Source organism: Eurypyga helias, unplaced genomic scaffold, assembly GCF_000690775.1.
Source record: "Eurypyga helias isolate BGI_N326 unplaced genomic scaffold, ASM69077v1 scaffold14938, whole genome shotgun sequence".
NCBI classification, from domain to species: Eukaryota; Metazoa; Chordata; class Aves; order Eurypygiformes; family Eurypygidae; genus Eurypyga; species Eurypyga helias.
The window spans coordinates 20488-37142 of NW_010269010.1; the positions used below are offsets into that span (position 1 = coordinate 20488).

Sequence of the window (16655 nt, forward strand, 5' to 3'; positions counted from 1 at the left end):
AATCAAAAGCCTTTCTTTTTGAATGCACTTCAAACAGAAGAGCCATAATTTACCTGTTAAATATAAGCCTTAAAGAAAGTCACATTATTGAAGAGATAGTGTTTTTCAAATTTCATATATGATGCTGTCACAGAGCAAAGAATCCCTGCACTTTATCTGATTCATCCAATTTTTGTATAGAGTCAAATTAATTTGTAGCCTGGCATAGCAATAAAACGTCAGAATATTCAATACAGTCTTTAATCTATGTAGGATTAAAATTAAGCTCTGAGACTCTCTTTTCTTTATTCATTCCATCATTATTGAAGGCTTAAGCTGACACACTACAATAAAGACTATAATCTGTTTGGTTATGAGCACTTTGGAGGGATGTTATACTTAACTCTCAACATCCAACCCTGGTGAAGGGTACCATGGAAGCTGTAATTAAGAAGAAAAAAAACCCTATCTCTTCATTAAATTAAAGTGGGAATGAAATGATGACAACAATGAAGGAAGTAGAAGCAGTCTGACTGGGAATACAGGTAAGCCTCTTGGGTTTTTGCAGAGAGGTAGCACATGGAAAAATAAAGTACTCATTATAAGTTGCCCTTTCCTGCCAAAATGCCAAGCTGCCCTTTCACTAGCAGTTGGAAACTCCCAGCCACCTTAGCCTAGTTTTTGTTGTGCAGTAAACTGTTCAATATTCCACAATTGGTTTATTTTAAGCAAGAGCATGGTGAAAGTGGCTGTTGAATCACAGAACAGCAGCTGGGAACTGGGAGGCTAGGCACTAATAACCTGTCTTTTTGTATCACTCCTTTTTGCTGTCTTAAACAAAAATAAAAGCAAACATGAATATCACTATTTGTATTTTAAATCAAGGTTAGCTTGTTGTCACATCCCTTTCCTCTTACTTTCAAAATCTGTTTCTAAAAGGTGGCTGCATCAAAAGTTTTGCCTGTCTTCCACAACCAATTTAAGATAAATAAATAAGAAAATAGATTTAAATGCACTCAAAAAGCCATAAACCACCTCAGGGAATACGTTATTAATAGGCTAATGGGTTGAAAAAACTTCCTCCATTTGCTTGTCTTGCTCCATGAAGTGCCGTACACATCCAGCGTATTCAGGTGGTACACCGCTTAATATTCACCTGAGGAAGAGAACAGCCTCGGAGGAAGAGGTAGAGGGCTGGGGGAATAGATGGGAATTTCAGTCATTCCAGGGGAGTTTAAAGAGGTTGCTTCAAACAAGCCCAGCTGATGGGGAAACAGGCAAAACAACAAATGACCAAAAGGCAGAATGTGCTGCAGAGGAAATGGGTCCCACAGCCTTTGGACTGGCCGTTTCTCTGCTAACAAAGGTGTAACAAAACTCTGTGACATGTTTATTATCTCCTAAAATAGTGGCATTTGTGGGGAAAGTCTGAAATCATAGGCATGCTGATCGCCTGTGTGGGCATCAACGTGATTGCAGGGCTGTTTGGGGGTTTTTATCACCAGTTTGTTTATTTCAGAAAATGAGGTAATTACATACAAAACTTATCTCAAAGACTATCATTGAGGTCGTGAAGTCAAGCTTGAAAAATTGAGAATGAAGCACCTTGTTTCTTTCTCATTTCCCAGTGCATGGTACTCTGTGACTTACTGCACTGAAAAATTATTAATTTCCTTTAGGGATCTTTATTTTTTTGAGCTGTTTGTAATAACCATATAAGAGATTTCTTTACTTTCTTTTTTAGCTGTTTCTTTTCTTTTCCTTTTTCTTTTTCTTTTTTGACAGGCTGAAAAAAGGTATGTTACTAATTGTACAAATAAGGAACTGTAGTAAAGTGAAACAAATCAAAATTTTCTTTACTTACAGAATCACTTGAGACAACTTTTGGTCTTTAATAATCATTACTTAGAGAGTAACATAAAGCACAGCTCCCAGTGACTTCTTTGCAATTGCCTGATTTTTCCACCCTTTCCAATAGTGTTTCAGGTTAGGAAACCTGTAAAGGTTATTGTTTGTGAGTGAAAATATTTATTTTAAACAGTTTTCTTGAATTATTTAAGAACTTGTTGGCAAAAAGTGGATTAAAAATTAATTTTCTGGGGCATGTATCTGCCTTAAACGTGAGGGGCTATTTGCTTTTCTGTATTTGTCCTGATTCTTCAGTACAAATAACTTTGGACTTTGTGAATAAGTCAAACGGAGGTCCCCCCAAAGATGCAGTGTTTTTCATACAATCCCTAATTTCATCAGGGTCATATCACTCTGGGGAAAGAACAGTATAAATTTATAGAATTGTACCCTGTCATTAAGGGTAAGGGAAAAAATAACTAAACTGCTTTAATGGTATGTGTGTGTGTTTGTATGTACATATACATACAAATAGGTACACAGAGAGTAAGATTTTAAAAGTGTTAAAATGCAACTGCAGAAGAGCTTAATTCATGTTCATCCTCACACTTACTTTTAGCTAAATTAGCAGAAAGTTGATATAAGGTCAATGCAGATACACAGTTCAGCTCTTTAACATAAATTCCAATTTTATTCATGAGGCTAATTTTTGAGTGTAGTTTTGTCACAAGACAAACTTTATTTCCATTTCAAATTACTGGTGAATATTGTAGTACTCTTGCAGTGTGATGCATTGAAACCACATAGAAGATCAGTAAAAAGTATTTTTGTAGCCCATTGTGTTAATAATACACTGACCATTTAAGTAACAGGATAAAGTTACTTTTCTTAAAATCAAATTATTCAGAGATTGATTAGAATATGTGCAGCTAATCTATGTAGAGGTGATTTATTCTCATTCTTCATAGGTTTCGTGTTTGTAGAGACATGAAGTCTTAATAAAAAAGCAGAATAAAATAGTATGTGTCCGGATTCCAAAAATGTTTATAGGTCTACCTGTGCATGATCACACAAACTTACAGCAGTTTTCTCCACAGAAGAATCTGTTACCTGCCTAGCAGAAAATACTGTTTTCATTCGGTTTATTTCCTAAGGTAATCTTCTAAGGCAATAAAAGAAATGAAAAACTTCCTATGGTGTTTCAACATGCTGTGTATTCTCACATAATTTAGCTGATTTAACATTGTCAGAAGAGTTTTAGCAGTTCTTCTTTTCTGGTATCTGATATCCAAGGAACTGAACTTCTCTTTTCATAGCCACTTTTCTTGTGAAAACAAAGTAATTCAATCTTATTTAGCTAAATCTAGTGATCTCACAGAAATGTTAGGTGTTTGTCCCTAAGAAGGCAAGATCCTCTCCACCCAAACTCCCAACATAGTCAATGGATAGAAGAAAACGTCTTTAAGGCTTGAAGAAAGTGAACCAGTCCTTCTAACATAAGCACTTACTTCTATCCCATTAACAATATAAAGAATGCAGATGTCTCCAGAGGGTAATTCAATCTCCTTGAATTAAGTACCTACCTCTCCCACTTCTAATAGGAAATGGCAAGAGGATACTTAAGCATAATAGCCTACAGATAGGAAGAGTCACCCTGACATGAGAGACAGGAGCTCTCCGTGCTGCTCAGCCTGCAGTCCTAGTGCCATCTGTCTCACCTCTGGCCAAAAGATATCCAGAGACAGAGCGGGGCTGAGGCTGTCTGCTCCCCCTTCCACAGACTTTGCTGTTCATTGAGTCACATATAAAATTCATGCCAGTAGGCAGTACTCTCATCCAGGCTATCCGGTAGGATTCATCCAGGAAGAGTATTGTTCAAGTGCAGCAGGTGTGCACTTACCTCCTGCAGCTCGAGTACTGGTTGTCCCATATCTTGGGTGGGTAGCTTGGTGTTACCTACTATCACCAAACTGGACACAGAACTCCTGGCATCCATTGTATTGCTTTATTGTTCTCTTCAGAAAGAAGAAATATTCCTTTTCTCATACATGCATTATGGGAGAGAGAAATTGAGGGTTCCCATTCATGGAATAGGAGGGAGGTAGTTAAAGCGTGGGACCAACATGACTGAATAATCTAAACTCTCTCTCTAGAAGGGAGAATAAATGAAAAGTTTAGTCCTGCAAACTTTCAGTAAGGTTGATTTTATTGAAAAATGTTCATGGAATTGTAGATATCATTTTAATTAGGACCACTCATGGAGAAGGGTACTGACATTCAGACACCTGTTTTACTGTTTCAGATTCCATTTTTGTCATATGAATATTGTGACTTTCATGAAGTATTCTGAGGTGTCGCAAGATTTTCCTCCTTGTGAGTTTTCCTGAGATACTCCAGATGTCTGCAAAGAAACTCTTGATTTTTGTTATTCTAAGAGGACTCATGAAAATGCAAATATGAAGCAAATTATGAAGGATATTAGCTTTAGAATTATTAAATGTTATACAAGTGAGCAATGACGACATAGATGTTTGGGCTTTAAGCAGTGAGCAATGTCATTCAACTCTACAAACTTCTGCATGATGCATTTGTTAGAGGGAGTGAAGATTTTATTTTTACCACTTGTTTTGTTCTTTGTCAGGCAGGAAAACACAGGCTACTCATAAACTTATATTTTAATAGTGTGTGCATTCTGTTTAAATGTTTGCCTCATTTTGTAACTGTAGCATTAATTAATAAATATTAATTTTAAAGGGTCTTTTTAACATCATAAAAAGGGTTTTTCACAATAAGAAATATGTCCTTAGGCTGACATAGCCCCTATGGAGTTGAGGAACTAAACATTCTTTTTCACATCCTCTTTAAATATTTGACAAATTATAGTCCGTATGCATGTTTAACATCAGAATTATTTCCTTTTGTTCCAGTAGAACATAAATGGATCTTGATATTGCTGTATGAACATAATCCATACATTCTAAAATACTATAGCAAACAAAATTCTAAAACACTCGCGGTTTTAAACAGCTTATTTTTAAAGTTATTTGCCTAACGAGATAGTCAGTATACCTCTGCTCACTATTTAGCAAAGTATGCCTGCACCTTAATTAAGCTAGCTACTCTTGCTGCAGCAGTATGGAGATTAGCACATTCATTTACCAAACTGTAACCATAAATAGCATTTTCATCTCAAAATGTAATGAGCAGAAGTCAGGAAAATATAGTATGCAATTTGAATAAAAGGAAGAATAGTCTCTAGGTTTGGATAGCAACTAGAACACTCTCAGGCTTGTGGATGGTTCTACCAGTAAATTAAGTTGCCATTTACATAGCTAGTTTGAAGCAATTGCAGCTGTCTGACCTCTATTTAGTCTTGTGATCCAAAGCCCACTTCCCATTACCTTTGTAAATTCATAGAACAAATCAGAACAAACCACAGTTTAAGCACTTTGTGGTTTTGGTTTTTGGTTTTTTTTTTTTTTTATCGCTAAAGACAGGCTCACTTGCTCCTGGTATTAATACCATTCATTCAAGGGAGTGACTTAGAAGGCACTTTGCATCTTGACCAACTCATCAGCAAATAATAAAAAAACTTCCTTGCCGCGTCACCGGTCTGTGTAGCTCCACTGGCCATGTTGGTTTTATCTGGTCAGAACTGTGAGACGTTGTTTTTTTGGTTTGGATTTGAATAGGTAAGAAACCTTTAGCTCCAGAAACAGTAACATTCCAGCTTAAAAAGATCTTAGATTTTTACAAGTTGCTATCTTCCATCCCAAGCACTAGAAGGCAAGAAGATTTTATACTAACAGTGGGATTATTTTCAACACTGCCACTCTTTTTATCAGTCTGTCATCAACTTCTTATCAGTTATTCATATTGCTTGTCTCTTGCTCTGTTTACGACAGTTACTTCATTAGCATTCCCCCTAGAGCACAGGGGAGTCTACCAATACAGTGTTACCAGGAACTTCTTAGACATTTTCATATATGTATGCTTATATAATTAAAAAAAACCCCAAACGAATAGATAGACATGTTTTTTGTAAGATTTATACTCTACACGTCCACTTGAAAGAAAAGAAAGGGCAAGAAGGGACATGGCTAAATGATGAACTCTTCATTAACCCAAACTAAAGAAATAGTGAAGTACAATTTGTTATTGAGAGTGGGCTCGGGAAGTATAGCATGTAGGACCAGGGAGGAGGTAGGACTAGACAAGATTTACTCAGCTGGGAAGCAATAAGAGTGAAAAGAAATAGTTTTGACATTCATGAGTGATAACAGAGAGGCCAAGGAAGTGTTTGGTTTATCAAAAAGAAAAATTACTGGTAGACAGTGACAAGAAAGTCAGAGTATTGAGCGTTCTTTTAGATCAGAATTTACTCAAAAAGTCAGTTGTAAATGAATATTTTCATCATTTGCAAGTGTGACATAATCTTGAATAATGTTGGAATATGTTAGAGACCAGACAGGACTATATGTACATTATCAAGAAGAGTTTTAAATACACACATTCTCTATAATTCCAACTGTGTCCTAAATGATTCCTTATAAGATACAAAAGATTGAACTTCTAAGTCCATTTGTTGACTACAGAAGTTTTCTAAATGAAATAGTAGTAAATTAGAAATTATAAATATGTGGCATAGAACACCTAATAAATATGGTTTCAGCGTAACAGCTGTATTTACATAGCTATGACTTAATTTCATTACTATGTTTTCAGTCATGACCTGCTCAAAAATACATCTTCTGCAAATTACATTACACCTATTTACTTCTAAGAATAGTTAGTACCCATAATGCAAGAGTAATTCTATATTTGATATAGGTATTTCTTCTGCTCTCATTCATCTTCGGATTTTTTTCTTCTTGGGCTTTGAGCTTATGCTCACACAGCAGCATGTGCTTTCTGAATAAGCATGATATTATTCAGATATTTAATTGCTTTGTTCAGTTCCAAATTCTCCGAATAACACAATATTCTGATATATGTTACTATTTGAAGTGTTATAGCTAATTCCCACATCCTGACAATATATAACAAGGTAACAACATGCAATGTTACTGGTTACATATCACCTGTTTTTGTTGCAGCTTGACCTCTGCATTTCACTTCTGTTAAATTTCAGCTTTTGTGTTGTTCTACTCATGGCACTGTCTTCATGGTTCCTTATACCTTTGCTGAATCATTTGTTTCCTGATTTTCATATTAACTTAGTTCTGTAGTAATTTTCTGAGCAAGTGTGTGCCATGCCTTTTTCTTTCAGGAAAGGTAATGTCCATGATTGCTAACTGAAACTTCACTAAAGTAATGGGAGAAAGAATTGTGGAAAAATTAATAATTTGTTTAATTTATTCCAATATTTTAAGTATCATACAGATTATTTTTAATTTGGTTTTTTTTAATTGTTTAAACTTAGAGAAGTTGACACATGTTTATATCCTGAAAACATTAAATGCTATTATTTGCAATATTAACTTATGACACCATGTTTTCATTTGGACTACAAGAACTACTGATATAGCAAAAATCTATACTTTTGACTATAATATCTCTTTTACTGATGAATTGCAAGTAAACTGAGTTACTTTTCTGACACTAACACAAATGCAATTTCAATGAAAAATCTTTAAAATGGTTTCTGAACTTCATATACCATGTGAAAGCTCTCACTCATACAGAAATAGGTCATTTTTAAATGGATTTGAAATTTGGTTTACCTTTTTGTTTTTGTTGTCTGTTGAAAAATTATTTTCAAAGATGATATTTAGTCCAGTATCATACAGTGAAAGTCAATAAAAGTTCATTGTTTTCTCATAGACAAGTCTGAAATGCACATTAAAGCAAAAGTAATCTTTAAATTTACCTGTAGTATCTTTAGTGCTTTTCTTAGTCATTCTTAGTGCAAAGAAATTGATAATTCATGAGAGGTTGGGGAAAATTCAGTTTATCGTTAATTATTCAAAACTCTTCCTGTTTAAGGATTAAAAGGTCATATCCAAGGCAAGAAAAATATACCCTCTCTGTCCATTTTACATTCTTGTTGCAAAAATTACAATAGTCCTCAAAGCATTTCAGTATTTAACATACCAAAAAAAAAGAAAAAAGTCGGAGCTTAAAAATTAATTGGTTTCTGCAAAAATTTGTGCGCTACCCTTTTTTGTATTTTGACATATTCTATATTCCCCTTGGCCTGCCTTTCAGCCATGGTACCACAGATACAGAGCTCTTTACACTTGTATATGACTCTATTGCTCACTGTTTGAGGCTTCCTTTTCAGAAATACCAAGATACATAGAAAACCCCTTTTTGACTTTTGCTTAGTATTTTATAATAAGTTTTAGTTATGAGCTGAAATAGGAGATAAGTAGAAGGAATTGTATTCTTTAGAAGGGAATTGAATTCAAGATTTTTCAAGCTAATGGCTCAGCAGCTTGTTAAGAGAAAGAAGTTTAAGAAGAATTTGGTCCTTGCTTCGTAAGGCAATGCAGACCTTTTCTATTGCAAAAGTGTTTCTTGCTGGAAACCAGCTCAGAGTATAACATAATACAGTGCTAGACTGAGTCTGTGATTAATCTGAATGCAGAGTAGTGAGCCCCATTGTGTATAAGGAGGAACCAGAAGCGTTTTACAAAATATGATGGCATGACCTTTAAATTTGAAAGTACTACCAAGTAATTTTGTATTGCTTAAAGTGAAATTTAAAATTATTAGTTATACAGATGAATGGTCTGCTTTCAGCAGAAACAAATCCTGAAAAGCTAAGGTTTTTATACCTAACTCAGAGTGACACAGGAAAATATTAAGCTTTATTTTTTTAGTAATAAATTTAGTAATTATGTTAATACCTTGTTCATTATCATGTGAACCTAATGTCTCAACAGCTGTTTCATATTATATCAACCAAATTATTTAAGTAATGCAATACCAAGTGATTTTTTTAGCTTATAAGCAGTTTGTTATCTGGTGCTCTCAGCCAAATTGTCTCATAAATATTGCTCTTCTGCCTAAGAGCTCCAAAAGAATAAAAGTGTTCAATTCTTTTAGATCGAAAAAGTCAACTGTGACACAATACAACAAAGACTAGGTGTTCCTATTATTTTGTTTTTAATCCACTCAAACTAAAGTAAACAAACTTGGCTTGGTGGTGGGGGATATAGAATACCTGTAAAGAATACAGTAAGCCTCTTGAGCTTCATTGCCTCAGGTAAAGGTATTTGTTTGTGCCACTGGCAACTGGCCAATTTCTTGAACTTTGCCAACAGGAATACATTTAGACTGATATGTTATGGTGTAAGTATTAAATATACTTTTAAAATTACTAGCTACATTTCTACAGGGTATTAGGTTCTGTCAAGAGGGTTAATTGTCTCATACGTTACATATAATTGTGTATAATTCCCCATTTCTTCTGCCATTTTACTACGTGCTTTGTCTTACTAACTGCTAGAGTTTGAACTGTAAATGTCATCATCTCTACCAAAGTGAGGAGTCCTGAAATAATGCAAACCTTGGCAAACTGTGAACTCTTCATGGGCAAGGTCAGAAGCCTGCTGATAGATTGAGAGTATAGGAACGAAATAGGTTTATCTGCAGTTTTCAACAAACTGCCTCTCATTCTGTTTCAGCCAAGTCAGAGTGAAAAGACCAGGTTGGCAAGAAGGACCTAAGAGGTGAGGAATCATGTGACTGAGTAAAGAAGAAACTCAAAAGCTGTGAATAGAACTTTTAGGGAGAAGGCAAATGAGGAAAGTAATGACCTTCAACAAGTATACCACATACAGAGCAAACTGATGATGAGAATATAAATTCTGTTATATTTTTCTTCCAGCACCTGGTAATGGTGCAAGTGGAAACTTTGCATGGGAACCAGAACTATGGATGTCTTAGTCCAAGCGTTAAACTGCATTTGTAGGATTTATGGTTTGCAGTTCCTGTCTCAAAAGAAAGCTGAGGAGGAAGAAGGATGCCTCAACTAGACCATACGTGTTAGTGAAATCTCTTAAGAATTATGTAGAGAAATTATATGAGAAAGCTGTCAAACTGAGCGAAAGCTGCAATTGGAGGAAGTGGGTAGGATGACTGGCAAAAACTCAGGAAGATCCACAATAGCACCTAGTGTGAATGAGGAAAACCTGGCTAACAAGAGGGTTCTACTTGCATGTCTTCTTCATAGGGAAGTCATCCCTTCTCAGGCTGTGATGCATTACATGGCTGCCCAAAGTAACTGAAGTTTCAAGCCTGATGACAGAGTGGAGGAAAAAAACCAAGCCAAAAAACCCCAAGAAAACCTGGCAGGCTGGATAAGCTGCGAGATTAACAATCACCCTTCCCATGAGGAAGAGATGTATTGGTTGTGAGTGACTCACTCCTGTGTGTGATGAAAAATTCCGTCTACTGACTGGACCTAACACTGTGGGAAACCTTCCATCTACCAGCAGCTTAAATCTGAAGGAGGCTGCCAAAGCAATCTAGCTAAATGACAATTAACTGTGACAGCTCCTTCATGCAGGCATAACCGATTTCGGTGTGACTCTGAGCAGATCAGAAGTGACTATGAGACTCTTACAGGAAGGCTTAGGGGTTAGAGCTGTTGTAATGTGCTAGTCAATACTCTTGGTCATGCAGGAAAAATGTGTCTCACAATGATGGCATGCAGAAGTAGTGTCACCAGAGAGGACTTCCTTGACAATAGCATCAATAGCGACCTGTCAGTCTGACCTCGGTTCCGAAATGGAAGTGCTTAGCCTGAAGAAATGAATAATGTTTCAACCTTCGAAATGCTACACAAAGAGCAGGCAATTCCTTCACTGTTTCTGTGATGGATTGCCCAGTGTCACATTAGAATTGTGAGCCTCTCATTTACAGTTTTTCAAGAAATAGGATTAAACCAAGTATGGGACACAGAGTTTTCAAACATATGATTGCTTCTATTCACATTTTTAAGAATTGGGAAAAAACTAGAATTAGTGCCCTTATTTCTAGATAATACTGCCTTTAAGAGTCCTTATTGAAAGTCACTTTTCCTCATGATCTCATGAAGATCATGTTATTACACTGGAATAGCAAATTTCATTAAAATAAATAGATTAAACAGGTCAAACAAACCTGTAATAAATAGCAGTTTTGAGATTACAGTTTAAAATCCTCTTACCAAAACTGAAAACAGTTATGGCAGTGCTATTTGCTCAGACATGGTCTGAAATAGTATCTCTCAGAGGATTGAACAATTCAGTTCAGTTACAACTGAATGTGAAAGTTTAAAACCTAGTTTCTTAATCAACTGCGTTGCAGCAGAAGGTGACACTAATAGGGTACAACTCGCACAAAAAGATAAGGAGTATGGAACGGTATTCTTCTGGATTACTGCCTCTCTAGCTTGAAGACTGATAAGTAAAATAAAATAGTTGCAATCTCTGTGCACACCTGAAGCCAAAGCCTGCTCATCTGCTCAGCCTGCTGAGGAGTGATGTGTTCCATGTTCATATTCATTTCTTCCGTAGAGCAGGCACAGCCGTCACTGTGACAACTATCCATCTGTGGTGGCAACATCTAGTGATAAACTGAATTTGGCCATGGTGCATTCTTCTCTATGTTTCACTTCCTACCATATCCCTGTCTGGTATTCTTCATGGCTATGGTGTTTTAACATTTTTGGCCAGCTGAATTTTTGGAACTTATCTAGTTATATGTGTTTGTACCCTTGCCACAATCAATTAGGCTTCATACCATTCTCCTGTGATAGCATACGCTAAAATCTATTCTTCCATTATTGGCATCATATCAACATCACCTGTCTTTTTACTAGTCTATGCAACACACTGCAAAGACCATATTTTTGACATATTCTTCCTCCTTCCACATTTAGGCAATCACCAAATCCCAAACTACTTTCTCCACTGTGTTCTTAGATATTTTTTTTTTCTCTGATCTGCATTCATGGAAGTTAAACCAGAACAGAACTTCAACCCTCAAGACCTGTTTTTTGAGCATGGTGTAGAAGCAGGTAGTTTGTGCTATCTTCAGTTCATCTTTCATAATGCTTCCTGTGTATTTGCCTTCAGAACAGAATTTGTTTACTAGCTGCTTCTTTTGTCTCCTTTTCTGCCACTTCTGACTTTTTATTGCTTAGGATGAACACATCTTTCTAAAGAATGTTCTCAGAGTGCCTGCCATTCTTTCTTAGTGTTTTATCTGCCAGGGTCTTTTATTTAAAAATATTATGAGCATACATGTTTGCAGTATATCGTACTGGTGTCCTCTGGTAAAAACAAATGTTATTCACTTGCATCAGTTTCATAGTGTTGTGTGCTGTGGTTGTGCTTAATAAATAATAGTATTACAGTGGCTCAGTAGCATTATGGAAGGGTGAAGGAACTTTTCTCTTTTAGAAAATCTATCAAGCAACAGAAGATATTTTTTCTCTCTTTTTATTCATGAAAGATGTTTAAATTTAGATTTTGATTCTTAAGGATTGGTGAATCTGGATCATCTGTAAATCAAATTTTACTCTGTATTTTGTAACTTGCTGGGAAAACCAGTGTTGGGTAATGTTTTTGCTTTCATTCTCAGGACAGTGTATTTCATAATCTTAAAGATCAGTGACTTCAGCTGCTTAATTCTATAACTTTTTTTTTTTTTTAAATGTAGCATCCAATATTTATGTGTATGAATGATAAACATTTAGAGTGTTCCTTAAAGTGATCACACTTAACGATTTTTAATTTCAGGTAGAACATCTATAATGCAGTTTGAAAACCATAACGTAATTAAAAGCAATATATTTTAAAAAACTTTCACCGTATTACCTGAAAAATTACCATGATTGTTGCTCATCAAAGTAACAACAGTTAAATATGCAGTGTAGATTCTTTGTTCATACTTCAAAAAATGAGGTGGAAATTTGTGAATGAGATGAGAATGTTTCAATCATGCATTTACATTACCCAGGAACATTCAAAGTACACAAGGCTCCCAATGTTCCTGATCTCTGTTAAAAACATTAATCTCTGTATATGAAGGAAACAAAAATACTGTCAATGTACCTCATATGTAACTTTAAACACTCCCCTGAAGAGATATTACCAGTACTTTGTTTAGACTAAGTAACATCTGGTTTTGTTGACAATGTTCTTTCATAACTTAAATTTTTCATGGTATTGGCTGTAGATTTTGTTTAAACTAGAAGCAAATGGACAGTTTTGACAAGTATTTCAATAGCAACTTGTAACACAAACTGGAGTTTATCATACTGGAGTATTTCATGTCAGATTTAGGAATAAATCTTGAAAGTCTTGATGTCTCTGTTATTTTCATCCACCTTTTTTTTGAAGAAATTGTGTAAGATAGATATTATCTTACAAAGTGTGGATTCATTTCATTTTAATACTTTGTCCACCAAATGTCCTAGCACCTCTAATGCTTCCCCTTAACTTGCACTGAAGGAAGGAGAAAACTGAAGCTGATTTACATGCAAGAAGGGAGAGTAGAGATGTTCTTCTGACACGCTTGATTCAGGATATATTTGAAAACCAACTGAAATTGCTTGCCACGATGTTCTTGACATTGAGAATTATCTTTTAATAGTGAAACTATGGGATGTCAGCGACAGACTTACAGACTTACTCAGTATTTGCATGAAGAATGTGAAGAGGTTACCACTGCAGCAAACAGTCCGTTTTGAGAGTCTGCAAAACACAGTGCCGCTCACATCTGTTTAGAGATGATATTGTAAACACTGGAGGAAATTCAGTGGTGATTCTTCTTTTCTTCAAAAAAGATACCATACCTTTGATTGAAGCAGTGTAAATGTTACACTGTGTTTTCAGGGATTTCAAGGCTATATCATTGATTCCTAGTTGACAATGTCTTTAATTTACAGAGGTGTTTTACTCATTTACCCATAGCTACAAAAATATTGGGGAAAAGTTGGGAGAGCAAAAAATAAATTCTAGGTATTAACTATCTGCCATGAATGCACGTGGTAAACTTGCTAAGTTTGCTCAAAAGCTTTTAGGACCTATGCTTAAAATAAAAAAATAACACTTTTATTCTACCAGTGGCAGGAATGGGTATGTTCCACATCTAATTCTCTGTACTGGACACTTTTGCGTCAGAAAGCTGGTAGTGTTCGTTTAGATGGGAGTCAGTGATCTGCAGCCTAAATACAAACTCCCCATGAATCAGGTGTCTCTGACTGGTTTTCTCTTTATTTTTTACCAGGGGTTACTGTTGAATGCTTTAAGAAAAAGATAATTGAACAGTTACAGAAACTGATTTTGCACACTTGATTTTGCACCTAGGATACAAGTGTAGAGTAAGGGATGTTTCAAAGGCCACTCCAGCCCAATTTCCCATCTTTCTTTAAGGAAAAGAATTTGCTTAAAGCTTGATGACTTTGGTGGATGGCAGTAAGTTGTTCTGAATTACTCATATAGTTAAATACCTAGTTTATGCTACAGCTTCTGTCAGAAAAAAGTAAAAGACGTAGTATTGTAGAATTCAGAAATAATTTTGCTTGTATTCGCCTTTCCTGTATTCTAAATAGCCAAACGAACCACACAGTGCAGAAATATCTCATTATTCACATAAGCTTGTGAAAGATTTGTGAAAGATTTCCTTTACTGCAAGAGATTCTTTTTTAAATTATTATTACATATTTGGAAGAGAGTGTCTGATACATGTCTCTAAAATACAGTCTTTTGGGTCTTTATTTCTAATGACTGAGTGTTAATCTATTTCTTTATTCATTTTTATAGATTAAAAAAATCAACAGGAATTTTCCAGTAAACCAGCAGGTAAGAAAAAGAAAATTTGGGGTTGTTTCATTTATAAACCTCATTTCAACAGTATTTAATTGTCTGATAGCTACTTACCACAGAGTACATGTCTAGTAAAATAAATAATTTTGTTAAGTATGCATGTGTTGTGTATCACAACTATTACTTGGTGGGGATTTCTTTTTAAGAAACTTGAATAAGGGGAAACAGAGAAATCTTTGTCATCAGATCCTGTGAGTTTATTTTAACAACGTAAACTTATAGATGCTGTGTAAAGGTGAATACACACAAGTGTCATGGTGGCTGGCTTGTCTGTCACTCCAACTGCAGACGTGTCGCATCTCTGTTACACTTAAAATGTGAATTGAATTGCTCAGATGGACTGATGGGACTACATCTGCTGTACTGATAAACATCTGTATGAAACACAGGACATGCCTTTTTGGTTTTTGAATTACAGAATAATAACCTCCAAGATGACATTGCTATTGTATAAATATTTTAAAGTGGAATGATTAAACATTCTACTAAAAGCTGACAAATCCTCAAAATCAATAATTACTCTAGAAATACATTTAGGACAGTAGTTTTGTTTCTTCTCCTTAGGTGTATTTTGAGGTTGGGGTTTTTTGGGTTTTTCTCCCTGATTTTGCATGACTGTTGAATTAAATATTTTAAAATATGCCATTACTGTAGTTCCTCAGAGTAGCCATTCTTCAGCTCTTAACTGACAGTTATTGAACTATCACCGTCTGTTGTCACAGTAAAGACTTGACCAGGTTCATTTTGAAGGAAAATCTCTAGAATGAAACTTCTGTTGTTAAATGTTTATAGAAACACACAGGGGGAGCTGAGTTCTTGCTGCTAAATTAAGCAGAAGTGCACGATAGGGTGTAAATTATGTTGTGCTAATTCCCTCATTGCATTGTCAGCCATCTATGGCACTTGACATGGATTATTGCTCCATAACATAAATCCTTGAAAGGTTTGTGTTGCTTCCTAACACTCTATTTAGCTTTCTGTAAAATAAAAGTCATATCAATCTATCTATAAATATGTTTAGTGGGTTGTCATGAAATACTTTTTACTAAACCGTTTCTTTAATTGTTCTTTTTACTAAACCGTTTCTTTAATTGTTCTAGATGCATGTAGAGGCTCTCTCTATTATAAATACTATGCTTTCTGTGGCAAATGAAAGATGTTTCTTCCCTTTACCTTATAGTCCAGAGTAGCTTTTGAACTTCGGGACATAAAAAAGTTTTAGAACACACATAGGTTCTTAGAGATTTTGGGCTGAGGAAACCATGTTGACTTTTGAGAGGAAGATCGGACTGCTTCCTGAAGATAGTGGATTACCTGATGAGCTAGATAACAGTCATGTTGTGAGTCACTTGATACAGTTATTGGATAGCAATGCTTATATCCTAGGGCTACATACCCTATAGCTCATGAGAGGTTGGAAGTAATTTGGACACCTGCTGGAAATTCAGATGATAGAAAAGAGTGATTAGATCAAGTTCTTATTTAAATCTCAAACTGTAAGTCTCAAGCTGTGTATCAAATTGTTTCTGCATGTCCAGCAAAATCCGTTTTGCCTGAAGTATAGATTTCATCCTAATTTACATATTCTACTCATTCATCTTCTTGAATATATATATATATATTTTAATAATACTAATGAGTTAGTATTACAAGTATTAGGTAGCTTTGTTTTTCTCTGCAATATTAATGTCATTCTGTGAAAATTGCTTTCAATACAGGTAAGTTCTTTCTAAACAAATTTCATGACCACATCTGAGTTAGATCTGTGTTCAGATTTTAGTCAATACAGGGATGAATGTACTGTATTCTCCACTAAAGGCTTACACAGGGCAGATTAATGAGGTGAGTCTAAATGCCTTGCTCTATTGTGGACATTTATAGTTGAGTGAAATAAACAGACATCTCACAACTAGATGTTATTAAGTGGTGTGCTAGAAAGAGTTAACTCCCTTTACCGTGGCTGCTAGGAAGCTGTTCCTGGATGCAGGGAGCAGTACTGATAAG

At 35.3% G+C, this 16655-nt stretch overlaps 1 protein-coding gene across 1 annotated transcript in view; it reads left to right on the top strand.

Annotated features, from left to right (window-relative positions):
- The window catches only part of LOC104514318 (gamma-1-syntrophin-like), a gene marked incomplete at its 3' end in the record, with an annotated part of 54505 nt that overhangs the window by 18541 nt on the left and 19309 nt on the right, over positions 1-16655 (top strand). Inside the window, exon 5 of the mRNA XM_010157960.1 lies at positions 14589-14627. Within this exon, the coding sequence (XP_010156262.1) occupies positions 14589-14627 (39 nt within the window). The remainder of the gene's footprint in view (positions 1-14588; positions 14628-16655) is intronic.